This window comes from Poecilia mexicana, unplaced genomic scaffold (genome assembly GCF_051168715.1).
Source record: "Poecilia mexicana isolate PSO_F unplaced genomic scaffold, ASM5116871v1 scaffold_2, whole genome shotgun sequence".
In the NCBI taxonomy this organism is placed as follows: domain Eukaryota; kingdom Metazoa; phylum Chordata; class Actinopteri; order Cyprinodontiformes; family Poeciliidae; genus Poecilia; species Poecilia mexicana.
The window spans coordinates 14,761,557-14,779,067 of record NW_028263371.1 but is presented as its reverse complement, the minus strand read 5'-3'; the positions used below and the strand labels follow the sequence as shown (position 1 = coordinate 14,779,067).

General features: G+C 40.0%; 1 protein-coding gene across 1 annotated transcript in view; it reads right to left on the bottom strand.

Moving 5' to 3' along the window:
- Positions 1-130: 130 nt before the first annotated feature.
- The window catches only part of itgav (integrin, alpha V), a 44,136-nt gene continuing 26,755 nt past the window's right edge, over positions 131-17,511 (bottom strand). The window contains exons 17-32 of the mRNA XM_015005870.2: positions 17,069-17,176; positions 16,827-16,882; positions 16,036-16,190; positions 13,266-13,403; positions 12,356-12,423; positions 12,116-12,260; positions 11,009-11,101; positions 9,814-9,893; positions 8,648-8,728; positions 8,329-8,434; positions 7,886-8,044; positions 6,822-6,947; positions 6,539-6,652; positions 5,840-5,947; positions 5,451-5,570; positions 131-4,585 (exon numbers count right to left, since the gene is read on the bottom strand). Coding sequence (XP_014861356.2) covers positions 4,493-4,585; positions 5,451-5,570; positions 5,840-5,947; positions 6,539-6,652; positions 6,822-6,947; positions 7,886-8,044; positions 8,329-8,434; positions 8,648-8,728; positions 9,814-9,893; positions 11,009-11,101; positions 12,116-12,260; positions 12,356-12,423; positions 13,266-13,403; positions 16,036-16,190; positions 16,827-16,882; positions 17,069-17,176 — 1,750 coding nt within the window. The 3' untranslated portion in view covers positions 131-4,492. The remainder of the gene's footprint in view (positions 4,586-5,450; positions 5,571-5,839; positions 5,948-6,538; positions 6,653-6,821; positions 6,948-7,885; positions 8,045-8,328; positions 8,435-8,647; positions 8,729-9,813; positions 9,894-11,008; positions 11,102-12,115; positions 12,261-12,355; positions 12,424-13,265; positions 13,404-16,035; positions 16,191-16,826; positions 16,883-17,068; positions 17,177-17,511) is intronic.

Below are 17,511 nucleotides of genomic sequence, written 5' to 3'. Positions count from 1 at the left end.
TGACCAGTTAGCAATGTAATCGACAACACTTACACCGATACTCAGTGTTTCTTTTTTTTACGCTCTGAAACCTCCTGCTGAAGTTCCCGCTCGTCCAAAATAACGTGGAGACAAAACAGGACAAACAAAATGTGAACAAATCTGTTTATTTCAGCCCAAAAGTGAAATCATCTTTTTTTTTTTTTTTTTTAGAAATTGTTAATATTTACTCTCTAAGTGTAAGAATACATACATCAAAAAAAAGGTCAATATTTACTCATAGCAGAAAGGAAAACAGAGTGGTAAAAATAGAAACACACACGGCTGCAGGACTGGAGTCAAATCACCAGAGTCGGTTCACAGAGTCTGATTCTGCTTTTAGATTCTCTACATTTTGCATAATTTTTTTTTTTCATAGAAATCTTAACCGTGTTCAGATTCAAATGTAAAAACTACAGACCAGAGAATTAAGACGCTGCAGGTGGTTCAGACTGAGTGTGAGCAGATTTCACTCCAGCTGCTGAAAGTGAGATGTGAGCTCACCCATAAACAACCACAGATCTTCAAAATCTTTCATTTATCATGAACAGTCGATTTAAACCAGTTTTGAAATGTGCTACATTAAAGACAAGTTTGTGTGCAGATTTAGCCACTCAAATCAAGACGGTCACCATTAGGAAGTAAAAGTTTCTCACAGGCATCAGAGTCAGGATGTTAACAGTGATTTTTCCAGGGTGGAATAATAAACAAAAACAAGACTTGAATAAAAGTTAATTTATGGTTGATTTTCTCTCGTTAACACAGGCTGCCTTCGGTTTTTGATAACATTATGGATCATTGTGTTAAAGTTATATTACTATTTTATTTCATTATAGATTCATCGTCACAAATGATAAAACTACAAAGTGGTCATTTTGGTTTACAATTCAACTGTGTGATGAAGGCTATTGCATAATTAACTTTTTTTTTTTTGGTGTCTGGGCCGACTTTAAAATTACTTAAAATCTGGAATAAAAACAGAAAAAAAAACCCCAGATTGGTTTATTCTACATAAAACACTGATCTCCTAAATTACATCCATTTCAAAGAATTTACCCCAGAAATTTACATCTCAATGCTTTATTAGGAATCCATGCTGAGTTCAGTCCAGGAACCTTCAGTGCAGCTTAACATCCAGAATTAATTAAAAGCTTGTAAAAAAGCACTTTATCATTTTTTTAATGAATATTGATTATTTTTACAAACTCAAAATTATCAATAAGGTGGAAAAGGCTTCAAGGTCATCATCTAAATATAAATGAATACAATAACTTCCCTGTTTTGGAAAATAAAAGCTCATATGTAAATTTTTAACTTTTAGATAAACATTTTCACTTTCTTTTCATTTTACTTGCTTGAAACTAAAGTAAACTTTTCAAGACGGCTGAGGTCCAGTGGAAATGTTGTAGTTTTGTCTTAAGCGCACTAAGAAATACATTATTTCTTATTAGCTTGTTTTGAGTCAATACTCCTCAATAATGATGAGAACGTTCGACTTCCATTAATGGATTATTTCACTTATGACTTTGGGAAAATGTCTCGTTCTAACTGAAATAATGTACCATTAGAAGAAGTACTTTTTCATTAACATTAAAGATTATTGACTAAGAACAATGTGCTTTATGTCAATAAAATTATTTCAAATGTGCCAAGATATTTTCACTATAAACTAGACCAAAAATACTTGGTAAGATTTCGTGTTTTTGCTGTGCAATCTTTTTTTGATTATCAAAAACGAAGTCGAGTTGCAACGTATTAAGAAACTTTGTGAATATTAGTGACACCATGTGCAAATGGCTGGTTGTTTACGTTTCACCCTGTGTGGATTTAGAGCAAACCTAGAATAAATTCAAAGTCATGTCTTTAGAAATCACTAAAGTTACTTGATTTTTTATTAGTTCATCCTGAAAACAGAGCAGTTTAAACAGAACATCTACATTAATGCAACATTCATACTGATGAGCTTGATCAGAAAGAAAAGAAAAAAAACATAATAACCAACAGTCTGACCAGGCCTGTTTAATTATTTTAGCCTAATAAAGAGACACACCTCTAATTTTAAAAGTACAGTTGTCCAAACTGCTCAGTGTGCTCTTATTGACTTAAATCTGTTCAAAGTTTCAAAGGTTTTACAGGGATTTGAACAACAAGCTAATGTTAGCAAACGTAGCCTCATGTGCTACGTAGCTAGCTAGCCTGGCTAAGACTGAAGAAACTACGATGAGAGAAATATTATGGTATGTTTAGGATGAGTGACCCTATTTACACCACGTACAGGTCCACGATTCAGACTGTAAGGGGAAACGTGACGTATGTCCATGTTTTATCATCAATAGAAATCCAACCAGTGTGGAAAAGCAACAATGTAACTTTTATTGTTCTGAACGGGTTTTGTGCTCTCGCCCACTGTCTGCTGTTGAAATGAAGTTATCAAAATATGCAAACCCAATATGGGCGAATAGCAAAAAAAAAATTGTTTTGTTCCTTTTCTTTTAAATACATAAACACACAACACAAGTAAGATCAGAGTCATTAGACATAAAAATAGCAACCAGCCGATTTTTTTTTTAGTTTCTAGCGAAGCTGCCAGTCACCAGTTTGAAATCTGAGGAAAAACTACAAGAAAACAAGAAAAAAAAAAAAAAGAAAAAAATTTAAAAAAGAGGCCTCAGTGCAGAAAACGGCAGGAAAGTAACAAGTGACCACGGATTAAACCCCGCCCCTTAGCTACGGTTGCTATGGCTACTCTGGTTAGCGACAGCTAAAAAGCCACAGAGTGTAACAAACGCTGGATGATTATTGTTTTTTGTATTATCGACTATTTTCCCTCTAAGAGGATCAATACATTGCATCAATAAATTGAAGGTTATTATTCTGTACTGTTTAGCAGCGCAGGTCAACTAGAGAGATAAAATTTTACTGTTTGTTTCATTCTCTGACTTCATGCGATAAGAAATTTAGACCATTACATTTTTTTATTTTCCTCAGAGAATCAATTTTATTTTTGTCAAAACAAAATCAATACTTATTATAATCCGTAGCAGTAGGAGGACCGCTCCAAATGCTAATAGCGGTAGCATTTACTTCCATTAGCAAATAACGATTGCCATCGTTGCTAATGTTGAGATGCTTTACCATTACATGTCTCTGTGGCCTGATAAATTTCTGTTTCTCGTGAGAAATGGACCTTGGTGTCTAACAGAATCAAAAATGTAACTCTTTACTATGGGCCCTTTGTCTAACAGCGTGTGACTCTTTCTCGGCCTTGGTAAAGCATCTCAACACTAATAACGTTAGCATTCAGACGTATTTAATGCAAACTCATTTGCATACCATTAAATAACAGACAGCTGGAATTACTGAGTAGTTTGTTCATTGTTGTGTATTTTTTTAGCTACATAAAGGCTGAAAAAAGAAAATACGTTTAGTGTAGTAACACATATTGGCCTCCAGGGGTCAGGATGTATTCTAAAACCGTCTTCTTCAGGTCCGGGGTTTAACCAAGTGGTCAAAGAAAACAGTTTCTTGATTGTGTTAAATAGAGCTGGACCCACTATTGTAAATCACCATTACTGTTTTGTACAAAATGCATTTAAACACACAAGAAAACCCTGCAGACACTCCCACACTCACTGTTACCAAACACCCACAGGAAGCAGGAGAGAAAACAAAGAACAACAATATATATATATGACTGTGATACTCTGATCGTCTCCTCTCAGAGCAAATAGTCCATCTTTATCCAAAAATATTCAAGAATCTAAAATGTTCTCATTTCATATTGATGTTTTATTGCTGCTGTTGGTCCTAATTCAATCAGGTGACTCCAGTACTTATTAATACTGGTTCTACTTCTACACTTCCTCCATCAGCTGCTACACTTCTCTTCATGCATCAGCAGTTCTGGACTTCAAGGCCGACACGACCAATCAGTTCATTACCTGTTTAATGTGATGACTAAGCAAAAACAAACAAAAAAAAAACAGAAAAGAAGAGAAGAAATGTGCAAATCTGTTGAAAGGCCAAACCTGACTGACGGCTCAGCACCTGGCTGCTGCTCCCTGTGCATGCTGGGAGTGTTTCGTACGTGTTGGTTTAAATGTCAGAGAACCACAGAGCGTGAGCCACACCGCAACGCACGTCCGGGTTTATAGAAGTCGTTAAGTGCTTCAGGGTTGGCAGACGTGAAGCTGCACAAAGAGACGAAATGATCCATAAACTTTTAAAAACGAGCGGGTTTGAAGCCTTGAGGGGTTTTATCTGCGACCAGTGTTTTCCAGCTTCTGTTTTGGCACGAATGCAATATGATTTAAAAAAAAAAAAAAAAAAAAAAAAGCCAAACAAATACAGTTACCTGTCCCTCCCCCAAACAGTACTACAGTGATTCTCTCTTAGGCTGGTTTACCCTGATTTCTTCTCTCCTTAACTTTCTCTCTCTCTTTTTCTCTCTCTGTCCGTCTTAAAATCTCGGCCTCTAAGCGTCAGTGTTCCCGTTCTCCTCCGGCTGCAGCTGCTCCTTCTCGGTGCAGTCCACCTGTGGGGGGCGCACTCTCTTAAAGAAACCCAGCTGAGGAGGGAAAGAAGAAGAAAAAAGATCATTTGGAAACTTTCTCACATAAGATGCATACGGCGAGGCAAAGTGTTGGAACGATTCAAACACAAGTGCTTCATTTGAAGGACAAATAATGGAGCAGAGGTAAAGACAACTACAAGAAAACAAGACGCCACATGGAAATAAACATTAAAATAACAATTTAAAATAAATAAATAGCTTTGACATGATAATACATTTGAGCTTTGGGGACAGATACAGTAACAGTAAGGCTCTCAGTTCAACACGTTCTGATTAAATCGGTTCCAGAGTTGAGAATAAAAACTAAATTTTATGTATTTGCTTTCATTCAGTCACAGGTAATAATAACAATAATAAATAAAGCAAAACATTAAACATTCCCAGGAGACGGGAACTAAAATTTTCCTGAGGGAAATTTCCAAAAGAATTAATAAAGTATGTATCCATCTAATTTGTAGCTCTGAACCCGAAGCTTCAAAAAGGTTTCATGAAGGCTTTGGTTCTGGACTCACTGCGTCTGAAATCTAAAATATCATTTTTGGGACCAACAACAACAATAATAATAAAGGAAATTCTGATGAACTTATTGGCATTATGGAAACACTTCTATAGTGTCAGTAATGGACTTCTATAGAGACCGGCTCATGTTTGCAGTAGATGTAATAAACTGAGGGATCATGCAGATATGGAACAACAGTGGCCTGAGAACGGAGCCTTGAGGAACCCCACATGGTCTGCCAAATCAGATCTGAAACCTCTTTTCAACAATGTCGTCGTCCGTTTGCTGAAATCCAGCAACGATGAGGCAAGACGTTTTAGAGTTAGCATCGCTGTTGAGATGATCTAAAAGTTTCCTCACCTTGTACATGATGAAGATGAGCAAAGCCAGCAGCAGCAGTCCTGCGAGTACCGCCAGAGCGACCACCCAGGCCGGTACCGGCTGGGCCGTGTCGGCCACCCACGTCACCGACACGCTCACCTGGAAACGAGAGCGGGAGCAAACCTCAGCCTCTCCTCCAGAAGTTTATCTTTACGATCTTCCACTAGGTTTTGATTGTTCTCTTCAGAATTTAAGGTTAGAAAGAAAGAGCTGAACATTTTGTGTGCAACACGTTTTACGCTTTACAAAGTATTTGTACTTTATAGACAATATATTTTTGATTAGCTAACAGCATCGCCTCCTGTCCATGGAAAACCGTGGCGCTGTCAAGCTGTGTGCTGATGACTGCGTGTTGCAGTGGGACTCACGGTGGTGGAGTTGGCCGGCAGCTCAGTCTGCAGGTTCTTATACGGCATCTCGATGACCTCAAACGAGGCTGTGGAGCGAACCACGTAGGAGCGATTCTGATTCTCAGTCTGAGGAGAAAGGAAACAAGATGAAGCAAATGAGGCAACACATCACCAAAAGAAACAGTCAAGCTTTGAAAACCGAGCTACAAAAAGGCCTGTGGGAAGAAACAACAACATACATTTAAGTGGCATTAGCCGTCTGCGCCATCTAACTGAAAACCAAACTTTTGACATGTCGCTAAGCAGAAAAAAAAAAAAAAAAAAAAAAAGGAAAACGTGAATTAGTTGTGTTTCCATCTGCAGGTTTGGAGTATAATCTGAACAGATGTTGCCTGTAATAAACAAGATGGAACGCACACTCCACACATTTCAGAAAAATGGAGAGTTCTCCCTCCAAACTGAAGGTTTGCACTCTGACATTCCTCAGTTTTGTGTCTCTAATAAGCCAAAGATCCACCTGTGGATCCACTACACCCAAACTTAAATCTGTTTCCATCTCCCCTTGAGCGCCTTAACTTTTTTTTACAGAAAAGCCAAAAACTTCCTCAAGAGAAGTTTCTCCCATCCACCGTTTCTTCCACGAAACTTCAAAATAAAACACGCCTCCTGGCAAGTGAATCTTAGTGATTGGTTGTAAGAGCTGCTGTGTTGTCGCACCCTGAGGAAGTTGTTGACGTCCAGTCTGGAGTAGATGAACAGGATGGCGTTCTTGTTCCTCTCCAGACGGCCGACCTGACACCTCAGCTTCAGACACTCGGCCGTGTTGCAGTCCTGAACACGCAGTCAGACAAAAACAGAAGGTAAACTCAGGAAACTCGGAATGAAAGAGAAAAGATAGTGAGGAATAAAAACAGGCCATGCTGTGTGTGTGTGTGTGTGTGTGTGTGTGTGTGTGTGTGTGTGTGTGTGTGTGTGTGTGTGTGTGTGTGTGCGCGCGCACCAGTATCTGCAGGTCGTTCTGCGTCTCTCTGGCCTCCAGGTCTCTCTTCCTCAGACGTCTCGGGTTTCCTCCCTCTGCCTCTCGGTCTCTGACGACGCTGGTGTTCTTCTGGGTCGCCAGCGGGTTCTGACCGGCAAACAAAACACATTTACTGGGAACTTGGTGGCTGAAACCCCAACTGAACGCAGAGTGAGATAAATCAAAAATCAGTACATCAGTAGTTTCTATGGATACCGAACTCATGCAGGGTTTCCCCTCCAACTTGAATTTAAGACTTTTTCAGACCAGTATGACTGAAATTTAAGACCTGTATCGCGACAGAAATGCACAGAAGATATTTATATCGTGGTGCTAAACTTTTTTGCACAGAATGCAGGTGTAATCGTACGTGTTGGCAACAGAAGTGAGCCAGAGAAGAAGGCAAACGTCCAGCAAACTGCTGATAAATTTACACTTACGCAAAAAGGCTAGCTAGCTAGCAAATGATTATCAGCAGCTAGTTAGCGGAAGCCTCAACGGCCTCGAGTCGCAGAACGTAACCAAGATGTCTGCTTCGGGCTCAAACTTTCACCTGACAGAAACGTCTCATGAGAAATAAACTATACAGCATCTACAAGATTAAATAGCTCTGCCTCGAAAAAATTTAAGACCCGAGATTGACATGTTCAAGGCTGACTTACATTTTTTTTAAATGAATTTAAGACTTTTTAGGGATGCGTGAACACGTTGATATACGGGTAACTTTCCATTAACGTGTTTTTAACAGCATTCAGAGAAGTCATTCCTTTAGCGAAGACTTTTCTTGGTTTACCAACTTTCTGCTAGATAATTGTCCTGTCAGCAATCTTCATCCTTATTGTCTAGCTAATAGTTTCTGTATCAAACATGAATCAATGAGTTTTAGTTTAATTACTGAAATACAAAAACTTTTCATCAATACTATGATGCAATGGAATGCAGCTGCTTTTCCCAGTTTCCTCCTTCCAATACAGAAAGCTGTAAAGACACTGTAATTCTCTTTATGGGTAGAAAAGAGCAGGATAAAGAAGAAAACAGCGTCTTACAGAGACGTTGAGTGGGTTGATCTCCACGTCGGTGGTGCAGTTGATGGGTCCCTCGGTCTCGAAGCTGGTGATGTAGAGCAGAGAGCCGTTCCTGAAGTGATACGGCCATTCCACCTCCAGCGACGCCTTGCTGAACGTACTGGGCCCGTTGTTCAGCAGCTGAAAGAGCAGCACTCTGTCAACGTGAGGTCAGAGCCGCCGCAACGCAACTTTCCCTTCAGGTACATCTGGGATTTACTCAAAGGTAAATAAAGCAGAAGCAGCCGAGGTGACGGAGCCATTCGTCACGTTTCTCCTGAATTTGCATGTCAGCCCTCATTTTGATATTCAGCCCAGAAAATAAACATGAATTTAAGATTAGATGGAAACAGAAGATAAATGAGCAAAGGAACAGAAACATATTTATTTAACTGTAAACGTTTTGTTTTTTGAGACTTTCGGACCTCGTAAACGTGAAGGATCTGCGGCCCGATGTCGTCTCCGAGCACCGGGGGGTTTTTGGGCTTCCAGTTGGCGATGGGCAGCAGCACCTGAGAGGGAGACGACGACCTGGGAGAGCAACACACACCGTTTCCATGGATACGTCCCGACATGCTGACGCCCAGAACAATGAACGGGCAAGAGTAGACAGTGGGAACAACTCAGGGGAGTCTGACTGCTGGGTTTGTTCCTACTCTACTTCCAACATTTGCACAGGAAAAAAAAAAGATCAAATTGTATATTTAAGAAGAATAAATCAGGGTGTGGAAATGTGTGTGTTACCCTCTGATGGAGGCTTTAGCCAGGATGTCCAGCTGCGTGACGCTGGAGACTCGAGGACTCGTGTTTTGAAACTGGTTAGAGCTGAAACACAACGACAACATCAGTCACCTCCGTGGATTAAAAATGAGAAAAAAAAAAAAAACACGAGATATGAATATAGGAACAGATAAATTATGTGCAGCTCTGGAGGATTCATCTTAATGTGACCAACATGTTTCTCCCGACTGGAGGTGATGAGATGAACCGTCAAAATAAAAACAAACAAAAGGCTGGTTACATTTCTTCTATTATTTCAGGCCTGCTCTGTTTTAAAAATAAAATCAACACTACTTGTGCATAATTATATATATATATATATATATATATATATATATATATATATCCTTTTTTTTCTATTTTTAAATTAGCTAATAAAACGATGTTTGTAATAATAACAAAAGGAAACATTCGAGTACCGTATTTCCTGGACTAGAAGTGACACTAAATCCACAGTTTGGTTGGTCCTGGGACTTATGTTTGTTTTTTTTCCTTTTAATGACATTTTTTTTGACTGATGCATTGAACATTAATTCATTCTGACAGAAATAAACCGAGGATTAAACATTACTGTCTGAAAAGCAAAGTTTCATCAAATCATATCTGGGGATTTACATTTAATAATATCCAGATAAAAGGATTTTATATACGTTTTCTTTTTCCTCCATCTTCATATCACATTTTTTTTTCTCTAAAGTCCGGAAAATACGGTACATCAATGTTGCATTACAATAGAGCAACACAGCTCTACTGCAGCTCCTGATGTACGTTTCTTTACGCTCACACTTTTAAAGTTGAGGAAATGCACCAGAGAGGCGAGGAGGAGTGAAACCAAATCCTGCTCAAACCTCTCATTAACATAGTTCAGGCCCCCCTCCCCCCTCCGCTCTCTCCCACAGAAACACAAACACACAGGCGAACGCCGGGGGGGCGATGCACTCTCTGGCATTTAGACGAGTCTTAACCAACAAAATCAGCTTCCAACTGACTTCCTTGTTGGCTTAAAGCTTCTGCAAGGCAGCAAACATGGAGATTCGCTGTTCCCCATAAAATAAAACTATTTCCTCGCTATGCCAGCAGGTGGAGCTGCTGTCATTCCAGTTAGAAGTGCGGCGGCGGCGGCGGCGTACCTGACGATCTGGAGGTCGAATTTGATGGAGGTGTCCTCCTCCGACAGCTGGTGTACACTGAACCCCAGCTCTGCCAGGATCTGACCAATGAGACGACAGAACAGAGCTGAGAGCCAATGAGAGAGCAGGGAGAGATACACACATACAAAACGTCTCAGGATACTTCCTAAAATATCTTAAAACAATGAGAGTGGCTCCCAAAAGTATTCACACCCCTTGCACCTTTTTGTCACTTTACAACAACAAATTTCAGTGGAATTTATTGGGATTACATTTGACTGACTAAACAAAGGTTCATTGTGAAGCTGAACAGAGAAGGTGTCTGGTTTTCGTGCTGTTCTTCTCTTCAGGCCCTGTGAATATTTTGTAAAATGAGCTTTTTGCTGAGTTTTGCTAAATTTGCTCTGATTTGACCACATGTTCACCGAATCCCTTACTGGCTTGTTTTTAACCTTAAATGGGTTTTGTTTCAACAAACGCTTTCTTCCTGACGTTCCTCCATTAGGACCAGATGTGTAAAGTGAACGGTTGCTTCGGACTCTCTCCATGTTTGGATGTTGGACTTGGAGTTCTGTGGAAACCCTGAGATGTCACTTTGAGTGTTTCCCCACCTGATAAGTCTGACCGAATCGCCTCGATTGGGGACCAAAAATGCAACATTTTCAGCTATAAATTGATCCAAACCCTGTGAAAAACCTGTTCCCCTCCTTGCCTGTGGGGGCGCTGCACCAAGAACCACTGAAGGAAACGACAGGAAAACCTCTGAAACGCAACTTCCTTCTTCATGAAATGTAAACAAAATGGTGTAACGTCAAGTTTTAACGCATTAGTTTATATTTTCCTTTTATCGTTGGTAAAAGCTAGCGTTAGACTCATTTGTTTTGATTGCATTTTCCCAGAAAGCATTGTGCCAACGCCGGCTTCGTGCTTTTGGAGCGGAGTGCGGTCCGCTTGGCATCGACATGAACAGCAGAGTTCCCATCAACCGAACACAGACTCAGGTCTTCATCTGTTCATTAATGCTCTCTAATAAACTCTGTGCGTCGATCATTAGATCTCATCTGTGGTCGTGTTGGGACGAAACGTGAAAAGGTTCAAGATGACGAGTCCGTTTCCGAGGCGCTATAAGTAATTTACTCTGGGATGTTTTTAAAGATGCCGGGTGTTGGACGTCACTGCGTTGCCTCTGACTGACCGTTGTGTCTTTCTTCATGGGGTTTCCCAGGTCACACACCACCATCTTGGTCTCGTTCTCCTTCTTGTAAGCACAGGAGAGCCTGGAGAGAGTCTGTGGGAGAGCAGGCAGGAAGGAACGTCACAACGTCATCGTACACATATCAACAGTGATAATGGATGAGATTTAGATAATAAATAAAGGTTCTGTAGTTTTTACACCAGATCCAATTTCTGATTTGAGTTGAGTTTTTTTTATGCTCGTTTTCTTTTCTAAAAACAAAATTACAAATGACAGGAAAATATCATCAGAAAGTGGTGTCCATTTAAATCCTCCCTTCTGAGTATTCGGAGCATCAGGGCGAGGCTACGAACACTTTAGCTGAAGTATGAGAACATCGTATGAAGTATGAGAACACTAGCGCACAAAAGACCCAATTTTAAAAACAACAAAAAAGTGTTAAGATTATGAGAAGAAAAAAAGTTGTTTTAATGAGAAAAGTAGGTGAGTTACTAGGATCTGACGTGAGCCGATAAAAAAAATACACAGTTGAACGATCGTCTCAAAGTTCTGCTACTGATATTTTGATGATGTGTTAAAAAATGTATTATTTCTATGAAGTAACATCTGTTAAAACTTATACCAAAGTAAGCCTTCACAACATTTTTTTTTATTCAAAGTCCAAATAAATAGAAACTTTAAAACAACACTCGTCAAAGATGATGAACCGTCCTAATATGATCTTCAAAACCCAAAAATTTAATTAATAGGGAACCTAACTGGTCAGTACTTTGTTGGAAATAAAAAAGAAAGCATCCAGTTTGTTTAGTTCAGAGGGTTGAAATGTAGATTGAAGATTTAAAGACACACTAATGGGGGAAACACCAATTCACAACCAGCTTCCTAGTTTTCTGATGACTTCTTCTGTCAGGTCGCATATTTAGATTTTTGTTCCCAGGCAGAGGAAATCAAAGATCACAAAATAAGATCATGACTTCCACAGGTTCTGTCATAAGCCATGCACATAAAGACACGGATTACTGTGAGACTCCAAAGACGGTTCTTTGCGTTTACGCGACTTTTTGCCGTTCACCCTGGATGGAAAACATGAGATGCGACCAGCTCTACCTGACTGCGGACCACGCCAGTGAAGTCGGCCTGCTGAGGCGGGTAGACGTGCAGCTCGGCCTCGTAGGCGCCCTCGCCCCTGTTCTCCGCCGTGACCATCAGGGTGAGGGCGTTGTCGTCGCCGATGTAGATCTTCTTCCGGTCGCTGCGGCCAATCAGAGGACACAGACGGTTACGACCTCTAACGACTCTTCAACGCCGTCATGACTGGTTTTGTTTAATCGACTTCGCTGCACCAACCTCTCCACCGACAGCTTGAGGTCGGGTTTGCAGATGTTGTCTTCGCCACAATCCAGCAGAATGTGAGCCTGGAGAAGAAGAGGGAACAGAAAATCAATTACTGTCAGAGGAACCAGTTGGTTCAGGACCAACAGGAGCCACTAGAGGGAGATTCACTTTTTCTAAAACCAAGCCAACACTGTGGGCTTCGTTCCGAGTCTAACTCTGTGCCAACATGGTGCTGGTTTAACTTCTCTGTTTAAGTTACCATAGCAACAGTGGCACGTTAGACACGCGAGCCAAGATTGTCCACTCAGAAGTCTCGCAGGTCGATCAAATTAAAAATTAAGATGAAGAAGAGAAAAAATGTAATCAAATTTTAGGTGTTTCTTTTGGAGAGAAAAAAAATCCTATTTTTGTAGGACGAGGATTTTCCTACAAAAATCCTTTATTTTTCATGTTTCCTGTATTAAAAGCACAACGAAGTATTAAGAGCACACAAAAAATAAGACGATAAAATCATGAGAATGAAGTCATTTAACGAAAATAAACTTGTGTGAGAATAAAGTTCATAGTATTTTAGAACAGTTTTAAAACATGTAATTTCCCTTATGGTATTAAAGTATTTTTGAACTGAACTGAATTTGAATAAAGTCATAAACTTACCAGAATAAAGAAAGATAATACATAATACAACGACAATAAAGTTGTATTATGATAATAAAGTCTTAATTTTACACTTAGTTTTTTTCTTAATATGGCCCCAATATGCTTTCAGGATCGACTGAACCAGTTTACCATCAGTTGTAAGAACAGGATCTGGGTCACTTTCTTTCAAAACGCTTCCCATATTTAGCAGTTTAATAAATTAAATGGCCCCCGGGCCACACTTTGGACTCCCCTGACCCGCCGCCCCGTCTGCAGTGAGTACCTGCTTGGTGACGTTGGTCGGTGCCCAGATGTTGATGATGGGCAGCAGTCCGGTCTTATCTGCAGCCAGCTGGTAGTCCAGACTGTACTCCATCGCCACGGAGATGGGAGTGATCTTATCCCGAAACTCGCGGTCGTCCTGGATGAAAAGGAGAAGGGATCAGATGTGCAGCTTCAGGTTGACTGTTTTTCTGTTTGATTTTATGGAAACATTCAGTATTATACGTTTAGTTTTAGACTCTTGCCTTTCCCAGCCTGTCTATACACTTTCACATGAGGTCAAGTAGATGTCCAATATGTGCAGAATAGACTTAAACCAGGGTATCTGCAGTTTTCAGCAAGTCAAATTCAAGACTTTTTAAGACCTTTTCAACGCCACCTTGGATTAAAATTAAGACTGAAAAAAACTTAAGTATAGGGGATGTTTGGGAGATCCTGCTTTGTTACAATCAAGTAGCAATTGTGACATTTTTGGGGTCTGTTTGTGGCTCTGAGCAGCCACTCTGTGTTTAAGGCTCTCTGCAGCCTTAAACGCTGCATTGCCTAGCCTAAGCTGTTGTTGCACAGAATGTGTGCAGCCTCGTCTCAGTTGGTAAAACAAAAAAGTGAGCCTGTGCCGAAAATTAACCTTATCCAGCTAACTAGCAATAAATTAGCATTTAGCATAGATGGGCACAAAAACAGCTAGCTAAGGTTACAATAGCAGCTAGTTAGCAGTGAATACTTTAGCAGCTAGTTAGCAGTGAATATGTCAGCACGTGACTCAAACTTTTGCCTGACAGAAAAGTACATGTGAGATTAAATAGTCCTGCCACAACAGAATTTAAGACCTGTGAGCAACGCCTTTAAGACCATCCTACATTTTTAAAATGAATTTAAGACATTTTAAGGCCTTAAGTCTAGATACATGAATTTGTGACTTTTTAAGGACCTGTGGATACCCTGTAAACACAAATCACGTTGGGTTTGTTGGAGAGGTGAATGGAGGTCTACAAGTTCATCCACGAGATGAGATTTGGTCACATTTTGGGAGAAACCAGGGCCCCCATTCCCTTCCTTTTTAAACAAACACAGCTTTGTTTTCAATAATCTGTAATCATTGCAGAGTAATTAAAATCTGAATTAGTAGTAACGGACTGAACAGTTTTCTTGCCACACCTAATCCTGCATCAATCTCCTCTCGACTTGCTCTCTGAACTTATCTGACGTGTTTCTTGTTCTCCTGCTTCCCAGAACATCTGGATTTAAACTGACATTAAATCAAACACAGGTGGACGCAGGTGGCCTCCACAAACACTGGATTTTATGATCAAGAAAAGAGAGCCAAGTGGGCTAGAAACAAATGGGAACTATTCAGGTTTTTATTCTTTAAAAAAATATATAGTTTTCATTCCACTCTGTATTGGTCTGTCCCATAAAACCAAAGCGGTGTGAGTAATAATTCAAGGCCCTTTTACATAGCTAAACATTGATGTAATCTGCAATGATAGCGCAATATCTCACTCACTATGTGTGCAAATAAGGCATCAGGCAGGCCTCTGAAGAGCTGCAGTAATAAATACACATCTGTGGGAACAGAATGTGAAAGGGAAGCAGAGGCTGTGAGGGAAAGAAGCCGACTGACGGCAGAAAGCTGGATCCACGCATCAGGAAGACCTGAAAGTCCTCATGTAGGTCTCTCACTACGACACTTATTGCTGGACAATAAATTGTTCCAGAAGTTATTGTGATGAGCTATAATGTTGTTGTTTTCAGAACCATTTCCAAGATGTGCTATGGTAACATCAAAACATTTTCAAAGATCAATAAATGTTCAATTCTAATGAACATTTAACACTGGAGCTGGACAACATTTTAAATAAACAAAACAATAACAATGAAATAAAATTAATTATGGAGTCTCTGTAAACAAAATTGTCCTTCAAAAAACAACAAAAAAACACCATCTATTTGAATCTGGAGCACCAGACGGAAGACTTTAGTCATCCAGTTTTTGGTAGAAAGAGAAAAACGACAAATTATGCAAATGGAAATTATTAACTTTGTTTTAATTCATCACACGATTAATTGATCTATTGATCTATTGATTATTGCGACAAGCCTAATTGTATGCGCTGAATCACTGCATAAACAATGTAAACATGCACAGTCATTCAAAAAGAACGGATCCCCAATCAAAACCACCTTTAAAGACTCACAGGCCACATTTCTAGGTTTACACACAAAACCTGAACATGAAATCAGAATTTGTCTCAGAGGTCCACCAGAAACTGAAAGGAAGAGGATTAGGCCTGTTGTAAGCAATTATTTTAGTAATAATCTATTGATTATTCTGCCAGTTAATTGAGTAATTAGATAAAACATTTGATAAAGGAAAATATTGGTAAATATTAATACTGCCACAACAGCAGTACTAATATTGGACAGCGACATCGGCACCCTTAACCGTTACTTTAGTACTGTGTACTTTGCAGCGATGCAGTAGCTATTGTTACAGATGGATGTTTGTTGTTTTGCGGTTCTGTTTCTTCTTCTCTCTTTTTGCAGACTTCCAGGGTGTTCTCTGTACCCGGTCTGTCCTCCTTTCTCTCCTCACACACAACAAACAAACATTTAGATCATCACTGATTTTGTCTTTAAAACCTCATGTTTCGAAGCTGTGGGACGGATCATTATCCACATCTCACAACCAAACAGTTGTTCACCTTTTGATGAATGCATGTCCGAGAAAGGGAATCGAGTTGGTTCTGATTCGTCTACAGCTTCCTCACCCTTAAGTAGACTTCCTGCTCCTCGCAGGCCAGCCGTCTGTTGCTGTTCACCGTCATGTTCTTGGAGTACTGATAGGTTGCGCTGTGGAGGAAGAGGGCGCGTTTGGTCGCCTCCTTCTGCTTCAGGCGATCCAGCGTGAGGTCCACACGAAAACCTGCGGCAGGAAGTAGAAAAGGGAACATTTTCCATCACACTATTCCTTCGATAGGAATGAAACGAGCGACGAGAGTTTTTACAGACTCTGTGGACAGTAGAGTAGAGCCCCCCCCTCCCCTACGTGTTGCTACCAGCTGTCAGGCTGAAGAAAAGAAACTCAACGAAGGCACAAACACACCAGTGGATGGGAAACATTCCCTCATGTCAAAACTTACTCGGCAAATACGTTTCCTCTTTGGCGTTTTAACTTTTTTTAGGAAAGTCAAAATCTACCTCAAGCCAGAATAAAACTTTTTCCCATTAACCTTTCCCAATGCCGTACTGAAAAACTTGCTTAAAATGAAGAACATTGATGGAAACATGGCTTAAAAATGTGGAAACCAAATGTTGACGATCTACACATGGCCAGAACATTCTGTGTAAAGACTGTTTAAAGTGCGTTTGGTCTGATGTAATAATGCAGTCAAAACTGAATTTCATGTTTTCACTAGCTGGAAGCAATACTCTCACATTGTCAAATAATACTAGGAATAACATGAAAAGCATGGCTTTCCCTTCTGAATGTGTGAAATACTTGACCCATCGTCTGACGTTAATGGCTGCAACCATAAATGGCTGCAGCCGTTTCACTCACTCAGAGAGGATGGAGCTCCAAAGCCGCCGGCTGCCAGACAGTACTTCACTTTAAAACTGTGAAGCAAAACAAACTAACCTCAGTGAAAGTCAGACACTTTGACAGGAGTCAGCTCTGAGTAAAGCTAAGGGTTTGCTTAGAATCACTAAACATTCATGAGAGTTCAGCTAAAATATATCATAGTAGGAAACCTACAGTATCAGGATAAAAATGGACGATGCATTCGAGGTGCGATCGCTCACCATGACACCTGCGTGTTGGTTTGAGGGATGGTGCAGCTCTTCTCCTCTGGGTTGATGATCTGGGGGTTTATGTCCAACGTGGCGTTCACACTGATGACTGGACGAGCTCTGATGCACAGGAACATGAAGGAAGGTTGGCATTTATCGCATCGGTTATCGTGATAAATTTCTTTGTACGATAAGAATCCAGATTCATCCTGGTCACGATAAATTACAGTTAATTATGTTCAAAACTGTCAGGATTGTTAGTTTTACCATTTGTCTCCACTGTCTGTCCAATAAAAGCATAAAGAAATATGAATTTGTGAGCAAATATGACTAAATGCGGTTAAGGGAGCAGTTTATTAGCAATACAAGTCACACTTTTCACGTGATTTTTATCCTAAAGAAATATTTGACAAACTGGAATGTTTTTCAAGGGCAGCATTTGTGTTTGTGGGGTT